The sequence below is a fragment of the Bicyclus anynana genome, chromosome 8, assembly GCF_947172395.1.
Source record: "Bicyclus anynana chromosome 8, ilBicAnyn1.1, whole genome shotgun sequence".
NCBI lineage: Eukaryota > Metazoa > Arthropoda > Insecta > Lepidoptera > Nymphalidae > Bicyclus > Bicyclus anynana.
Window position 1 is genome coordinate 6,969,385 of NC_069090.1, and position 9,103 is coordinate 6,978,487.

Consider the following 9,103-nt stretch of genomic DNA (forward strand, 5'->3'; position numbering starts at 1 on the left):
TTTGAAAATATAAAAAAAATCGATTGTCTGTAAAGTCGGTTTACTGACGATAGTTGAACGTGACAACAGACAACGTCATAAGAAAATATTGATGGAATGGTTGCATTTTTCAAAAGAAAAAGTTAGTTTTTCTAAAATACTGTTTAATAATCTTCATAGACCTTCATATACTTTAATTCTTGTAAAAAAAGTTGGCAACCCTAGAGAGTGGGAACGACGCATGACGTCATCTTTTTTCGAGTGTGCAGCCAGCTCCATCGAATTTTAAGACGTTTTCACGTCAAAATAAACAAATAAAGCAGCCATGCTATATTGATATGTTAGTGTAAGTACTTCAGAAAAAAAAATTAGACTTAATGAAAATTCATTTTATTCAATTCATACAGTAGTAATCCATAATAACAACAAATTGTGCTAAGTAACATGGAGCCGTATCGGCTGAGCACCATAACAATGCTAACGTAGTGTTACATACCTCAATGCTGAACAGTTTAAAAGTTAAAAAAAAAAATAGTTTACTCATCAGTAATAGGTATATCTTACCTACTTAAACCTGATTTACCAACTTAGTCAAAATTATTAAAATGATAAAATTATCAACCGACTTCAAAAACACGTAAATGTGCTCACTAAACTGAAAAGCGATTCTTATCAGTTACATTGCAACTGTAATGGTCATTATTAGTTGCAATGTAACTGATAACTAATAACATTCACCAAACAGTATATTCCTTAGGCTGTACGAGTTACTTAAAAAATATATCCAAATCACCTTCTAGTGTGCATATAAAAGTAAAACTTTAAGGGATCCCTCAATATCTCCAGGATCCAGGACCCCATCGTCATATGCTAATGTGATGGTAATAAGACAACCTCGGGAGTTTACTTCCAAAAATAGAATATCATCAAAATTGGTAAAGGCGTCGTTAAGTAATAGCGTAACTAAAATGCATACAACAAAAAAATATTGAGAACCTCCTCTTTCTTTGAAGTCGGTTAAAAACACATTTTAAAATTATAGTTAGTGTTCCTACAATTGTTTGATACAATTTAAATATCATAAATTACCATGTTAACAATATTAACAAGTGAATGTGGAGAAGGAGACATCCATCTATTGCAGTTTTGAATTCGAATTATAATAAAAAAATTAATATTGTGTGCTATTTTAGCACATGGAACACAATATTAATTTTTGTTTATATTAAAAACATGAGATACATATCGCTACCTTTTGCACAGCTGTATTTTACACAAACAAAATCTCCTTAAATGGTTCATAAATTGTTTTATGAAAATAAAGTATTCCATCGTTTTTTTTTAAATTACAATTAACTTTAACAATATTTTAAGGAAATATACATAAAAGCAATGCAACAAAAATCCTTATTTTTGTCACTCATCAACAGCTATTAAATAAAAAACTGTAAACAATCAACACAGTTTTTTATTTAATAGCTGTAACTCAGTAAAGATACTGTAGAGTTACTTGACCAATCATCAAGTAGACAACTAAAGTAATTTCAATTAACACTTTATATTATGTCAATAGAAATGTTAACAATAGGTATTTAACATTACCTGTACTTCAGTTATATTTTCATTTGCATGAACAAAAATGTAACATTAAAATTTTTTTAGTTTTAATTTCTTTTTGAAAAACGGATTGATAGGAGACGGTGTCGAAGGTTTAAGATTGGTTTTGATTGGTTGTTTGCTGCTGTCAAAAGGGATGTTAGGACTCTGTCTTACACTTTTGTAATAGTCTACCGTTCCTTGCATACCATTATTTTTTAACACAAACTTCACCTTTTTCGGTGTTTCCATGTTAACTTTTTTCTTTGGACTACCCTCTTTTTTAATGTTACCATTTACTTGCTTCTGGTAGTTTTTAACCTTGTTCACTACAAGTTTCGGTTTTGAATTGTTATTTGCATTTGTTTCTTTTGTATTCTTGGGATCCTTTTGTTTTTTTCCATTAGTAATATTGTTTAACTGTTTATTTGTTTTAACTTTTAATACTTTCTCAGGTATTGTATTTTTCTTATTAACGGACAGTTCTTTCGCCTTAGGACTGTTTGATGACTTATTATTATCCTTTCTCTTATCACTATTTGGTACTTCAATATTTAATTTATTTGACACAATTTTGTTATTTTTGTTTTCTTTTTTTGTTTTAACTGTTTGTTTACTTACATCATTATTCTTTTCGGGGGTTTTAACGTTAACTTTATTTTTTTTCTTAGTTTCCACCTGTTTTGCTTTATTGTTCTTGTCGGTTTTAGGTTTTTTACTGTGATCATCACTGGCTTTTTCCAGAAGTTTCCTTTTTCTGTCCTTTTTCTTATCAACAGCTTTATTTTCTTTGTTGGAGTCGTTTTGCTTTGTCTTGTTTTCTGCCTCCGTTGTTTCAACGTGCCAGTCGCCATTCTAAAACAACACACATACGACACGTATTATAAACTGTCTTTGAAGTCGTAAACCATTGGTAATTTAATTTTTACAATCACAAAATAGACTTAAGGCCTGTAGCCATCAAAAACTAAAAAAAAACATGAAGCAATGATCACTTGACCGTGATAACAAATGTCATCACGGTCAAGTGATCAAGATCTCGATCGGATCTGTCATTTTCATATTTTTTTAGTTTTCGAAACGTTAGCGATTGTATAAGGAGAATCGACGTGCCACTGCGTTGTCAACACAGAGAGGTTGTCGAATGTTATACGTGTATATTGTATAATAATGAAATACGTGATTTATTATTGGTATACAATTAACTTACAGTAGAATCAGTTGGTGTGGTGTCTGAAGACAGTTCGTCGACGATGCTCAGCCCAGATCTAGTCTTAGCCAGAAGTCTTTTACGGTGCTTTCGACTGAGACCTGCAACAATACCAAATGAAAATATATAACATATTGAAAGTTAACGGAAACAAGACACTCCCAAAGAGAATCGATAAGTTTTATATTTAAAATAATATTGCAATATGGCAAACTACACAGTTATTATTAACTCGACTGGGATAGGTTTTCGTTAATGGCGTAAACACATGCCTCGTCTTGAGAGCGGAGTCGAAGTCTGATGAGACTTATAGGATAGTGATGATCCACTTTGAGCACTTTCTTTTGCTTGCTGATATGGCTGAGCAAAAGCAAGTAATTAAATAAAGCAATTTATTTAATTTATTTTGTCTAAGATCCGGCATTAGAAGTATATACCCTCATCTGCATTTATTGGTGATAAGAATGTATCAATGTATTGCAATGTATTGCAAATAAGTTGCCTAATTAAATTGAGGCCAAAAACAATTTTTCATACAAAATGTTGGAAACCATGGACTATTTCAAAGGCAACTTAATACAGTTAAATTATATTTGACACTAGCGGACACCCGCGACTACGTCCGCGTGAAACTCGATGTTAACGTTCATCTACCCCTACCCTACGGCTATGTCCAAAAAAATCAAGATTTTCAAACAAAAAATTGCTGTTGTGCCTCATTTGCCATAGATGGGTATAGTGTGTCGCGGACTTTATCGTAGATATTTATAAGATCTACAACTAATTGAAACATTTCATGGTTCTATCTTTTATAGTTTAGGTAGCGTACGCAAAATAAGTAACATTTTTGGTTGATTTTTTACACCTTGTGTTCGAAAAACCCAAAAATCTTACGAAAACCTATTTTTTCCAAAATAAAATTTAACCTATGTTACTTGTGGATAATGTAGCTTTCGAATGGTGAAAGAATTTTTAAAATCGGTCTAGTAGTTTTTGAGCCTATTCATTACAAACAAACAAACAAACAAACAAACATACAAACAAAGTTTTCTTCTTTATAATATTAGTATAGATATAGATAACCGATGAGGGTATATAATAAAACATTACTAAACTGTTAACATTTAACAACCCTACAGTTGCAGTGTGAGAGCAAGGGAACCTTTACTTTTTCAATTATTTTCTATTAAGTATTGTAAATATTTTATTTATTTATCAATGAGGGAATGAGATTGTATGAATTAAAAATAAAAACATTTGTAGTACAGTAAGCGTAGTGTGTGGTATCATTAGTATGGAAGTACCTCTGAGCGCGAGCTCGTCGGAGTGCGTAACGAGCTGTTTCTCGAGCGCGCGCAGGCGCGAGGCGGCGCGGCGCTGCGTGCTGCGCGGCAGGCCGGGCTCCAGCCCCGCCGCGTGCGCCGCCGGCACGCGCAGCGGGTACGACGAGCGGCTCAGCTCCTCGAAACTGAAACGGGATTTTTTTTACAATTTTTGGAGTTTATCAGCTACGTTAGGAGTATCTCTGCGTGATCGAATCAGAAATGAGGAGATCCGCAGAAGAACCAAAGTCACCAACATAGTTCAACGAGTTGCGAAGCTGAAGTGGCAATGGGCGGGGCACATAGTTCGAAGAGCCGATGAACGTTGCGGTCATAAAGTGATGGAATGGCGACCCCGCACTAGAAAGCGCAGTGTTGGTCGGTGGACCAGGTGGACTGACGAAATCAAGCGAGTCGCAGGGATTCACTGGATGCAGGCGGCTCAGGATCGTGATGTTTGGAAGTCCGTACAAAAGGCCTATGTCCAGCAGTGGACGTCCATCAGCTGATATGATGATGATTGGAGTTTACTCCTTAAGAATCGATTTTTCAGCCCCCTGTATGAAAAAAATATGGGCAGTAAAATTCGATGAACGTATGACATATATGATATTTATACAATACTAAAACGAACATTTTCTGTTTGTTTATTGAATTTGAATATTTGTCTGTTTTTTTTGAATTAATACAATAATTACTTACCGATCTAAACATATTTTGGCCCTTTTGTGAGCTTTGGACGAGGCAGTGGCCATCAATTCTCTGAGTTGGTCAGCCAACAGCTTGGCTGGTACAGGCAGAGGGTCCAAATTGACATTCACGCGGCCTGCTCGAGGGTCCAAAGGACCCGATCTAAAGGAGGAAAGGAAATAGTTGTATATTAAACAACGGTGTTGTGTACACTTTTAAAATTTGAGTGTAGTTTATAAATCAAATGGATAAATCAAATTGTCTGGTTATAGATTACAAAGTCATGTTTGCGTGAATTAAGTAAATTTATGTTTATTCATAAATAAATTGTATATTTGTTTATAACTTTTTGATATATTTCTAACTTATCTAATAAATTCTCACAGCATTCCTGAGAGCCTCATAATTTTTAGTCTCAAGGCATGTCAAGGGTTCACAGATAAAACTATAAACTTACTCATTAATTTCTTCACCATTTTCCATAGACTCATCAGTATGTCCAGACTCATGATCATCATCATCATCATCACTTTCATCATCTGAAACTCGCTCCAAAGCTTCAGGTCCACCGGCAGGACATCCCAACTAAACAAAAATAAAAAAAATATTTGCAATGAAAACGTTAAAAAAAAACATATGTCTTATGTTGTACATGAAAAATTATATTTATGCAATTGTTACAAAAAATCAATTTTCGAAACATTTAAAACAGTAGGTAAATACATAAAAAAGGGCATTTAAAACATGACGTATAAGACATAAAAAAGGAATACATAAAAAATACCCTTTTCCAAGCATCTGTAGCAATGTCATACTCCATTCCAAGCTCACTCTGCCGAACCAACGCAGTCAGAACCCTCCGGCATGATATAGCGAGAGCGCCGTCTCCACCACACACTTGTACGCTGATAGGGTATAAAAGACCCACCAGACTCTCATCAGGTATTTGACCTTTTGATACCTTAAAATGTAAAGATATTTGTTTTATTATTTGTATTCTTAGGAGTCCTTGATTATATTAAAATTCATATTTATTAATTATATTATTTAAAAAAGCCGTGTCAGAGATTTTGTGTGATAAAGTTTAATGATTTAATCATTAAAGATCATACATTGTTTTGTTTGGGCATGTACAACACGTAGGGCAGTGGTGAGTTTTGATGCATTCTGAAAGGTACCTTTAAACCCTCCAAGGTAACAAGTCCTACGACCTGCCCAAGATGTTTCCTTTACCAAATGGTACAATCCGTGTTGTTGCTACCCGTTGCTTTATTGTATATTGTATTATGTAACCCAAATATAATAGCAATGGTGATAGTGATATAGACACAGAAGAGTTCTAATCCAAAACAAAAATATTGCAATAGTACTCATGTTTGGACAAATACTGCAAGAAAATATATAGAAATTAAAGTAAGTTTTATATTTTCATTCAATATTGTACTGAAATAAAATGTTTACTTGTTCATACCTTTGACAGTTCTTCCAGGTAACAGTCTGTGATGTGCAAGGACAGAGATGCTGCATTTCTTGCATACAGTGGAGTCTTTAATGCTAGGATACCTTTAAGAGAGATTTCATAAATGTTAATAGAATGTAGACATTTATACAAAACCAAAAACAACAATAAATTGCTGATTAGAATCTAGAACTTTGGAGATAGAATAATGGAACATAGTATGTCAAAGACATGGCAATTGTAATTTAAGATAGCGGGGTTCATTTGAATTTATACATATAAGTTGACCATTTGTCATACAAACTCACCTTCATTACTGCATAGCATGTTTGCAAACATCTGACAGCTCTGGAGTTTCCAGTTACATCTTTGTAGGCAGCGGAAACTGCCGCGCAGATAGCGTCGTGCCAACTGTGTACAGCACATGCAATTTGACATATTAAGACCACAACGAAAAATTACAGGGTTAGGGGAGTGTTAATTGTTTGTCAAGGAATTCCTTAACTCTACATCCTTTGGCCATAAGTCCAGTGATGTCTTTGCTGTGGAGTTTAGCGACAATTAGATTAGAGTAGCAACATCTTTAAGTCAATTAAATACCTGATTTCATAGATTACAACTGATTGCCATTTTGCCATAGTACATGCAAATGCCAGCACAGATGCTAGCTTGACACTGTGGTATGGCTGTTAGCTTAAGATGATTTCTTCTTGGCTTGGCCTTATAATGGGCCATCAAAATAGGCTGATACTGATGAAAATAATTCTAATACACACAGCACAGCACAAATTTAAAACATAAAAATAAAATGTGATTTATGGGCAAATAAAACCTCTAAATGAAATGAATGATATTATGATAAATAAGCAAATTTACCATTAGAAACTTATCCATCCTGTGCTGATCAATTCCATACCATTCTGTGGCAAGAACTTTGAAGCCTGCTTTTATCATCATTATAGCATATTTTATTTGTTCAGCTGGAAACAAGTCTAGGGTTTCTGCAATACTTTCACACAAGTCTTCCTGAAATATAACAACAAGAATGAATAAATGTAAATTATACTCTAGGCTACTTTTCCGTAAGAATCAATGGTTCCAGGTGTATATTTGATTCCAACATTAATTAATATTATGTTGGAGTAATGTGACAAATGGGATTTAATTATGATGATTTTTCTGGAAAGTATAATTAAAATATATTAGAAGAATAAAAGGAAATTCAGAAAGTGAACACAGACTGCTACATTTGTGGTAAGCTGAATGGCAGGTACACATGCATTCTGAAGGTAGGAGTTTTTAGCCTGTAGGAGTCCTGCACTATTTGGGTAATGGTAACAAGTGTCCATTTCCTTCACAGAAAAAAATTGCAGGCATCCAGTAGTCTGGCTGGTGGGAGGCTTTGGCCATGGCTAGTTACCACCCTACCAGGAAAAACATACTACCAAGTGATTTAGCATTCCGCTACAATGTTGTGTAGACACAGTGGATTTTCATCCTCCAGAAGGATGAAAATCCACACCGCCTGCAAATAGCCTACTTCCATCATAGAGAAGATGAGATTGTAGTCAAGTACTAAATTGAAAGAATTAAAAAAAAGTAAAATCATCATCCTGACCTGCACTAGTGGTTTGTCAGACATCCAAACAGCATAGAACAGACCCTTCCACACTCTGATGAAATCATCTTCTTTGAATTCTGAAACACAAGGCTTCATTCAAGCAATTTATGAGAAACTAAAAGTTTTAAAGTATGTGTATTCCATGAAACTTTGTAAAGTGTGGTGGATATGTTTATAAATAAAAAATTACAGTGTTTTTGAATTTAAATAGAACCCGTACAAATATTATAAATGGGAAAGTCTATCTTTACAGCTAAACTACTTAACTGAAAACCTATCCTTCTTAAAGGATTTGTGAAAATAGAATTTGGTCCAAGCTGATGCAGAGGTGCATCATTATTTTGAATTTAAAAAATAAATTTCTCTTTAATATATTTACGAGAAAATTGTAATATTCTTTCAGACAAAAGGGAGATTGTGTCTTAAAAACTTCTGTTGTTAAGAAGTTAGGACAACACAGGTGATATTTACTTTTTAATTGATTTACTAAGAAATTAAGACTAAATCTATAACTTTGAAATTCAAGAGGACATCGAGTTAAGTAGTAAAGTAACATTGGACCTCATTTCATATCCTGACTTTATGTTAAAACAAGATTCATAGTCTTCATATCTATAACATACAAAGCCAATGTTACACCATTTATTAAGTCCAGAATGGTCAAACAGATTTTGATGAAAGTTGGCAGAGATAGCTAAGATTATATTTGTCTATTCTAGCACATATGCTACTTTTAACTCAGTATTGGCATGTAAACTGAGTAAACCTGGTAAATTTTTAATGCTACAAACTTATAATTTTGTAGCAATAATATTGTTTGCTTGATTTTGAGGTTATGATCCAAACTTCACATGTCACACATTTACTGTTTGTAGGATAAATACACTAACCATATTTCTTCTCGAAACAGTTCGTTAACCATTTCTTGAGAGTTTTCAGTACACGGTCCCGAGTTTTCTTCTCGTTTCCAGATAGAAGACGCGCGAATTTAAATTCTTGAGCCACTAAAAGTACCTTTTCCTTTTTAGGTTTTGCTATAGTCTTCTTTTTTGTTTTCTGTTTTTTGGATTTCTTTTTATCGGGGAGCTTCATGATTGTTAGTTATTTTTTGATTTAGTTTGTTTAGTTTTAGATACAATGAACCTCAAATTTTATATATTTTTCAAAGCCACACACTGACTGCGTCTCTTGCTCTTCTTGACAATTGACATAAAAAAAATCAAATG

At 33.7% G+C, this 9,103-nt stretch overlaps 1 protein-coding gene across 1 annotated transcript; it reads right to left on the bottom strand.

Annotated features, from left to right (window-relative positions):
• Nucleotides 1–355: 355 nt before the first annotated feature.
• Nucleotides 356–9,094, bottom strand: LOC112047744 (ribosomal RNA processing protein 1 homolog). The gene is made up of 11 exons (XM_024084967.2): nt 8,768–9,094; nt 7,875–7,954; nt 7,133–7,282; nt 6,565–6,667; nt 6,269–6,360; nt 5,582–5,758; nt 5,255–5,382; nt 4,810–4,959; nt 4,090–4,253; nt 2,786–2,886; nt 356–2,430 (listed from the first exon to the last, which is right to left on the bottom strand). Exons 1-11 carry the CDS (start codon nt 8,967–8,969, stop codon nt 1,627–1,629), a joined length of 2,151 nt encoding a protein of 716 aa, XP_023940735.2. The 5' UTR covers nt 8,970–9,094; the 3' UTR covers nt 356–1,626.
• Nucleotides 9,095–9,103: the final 9 nt, after the last annotated feature.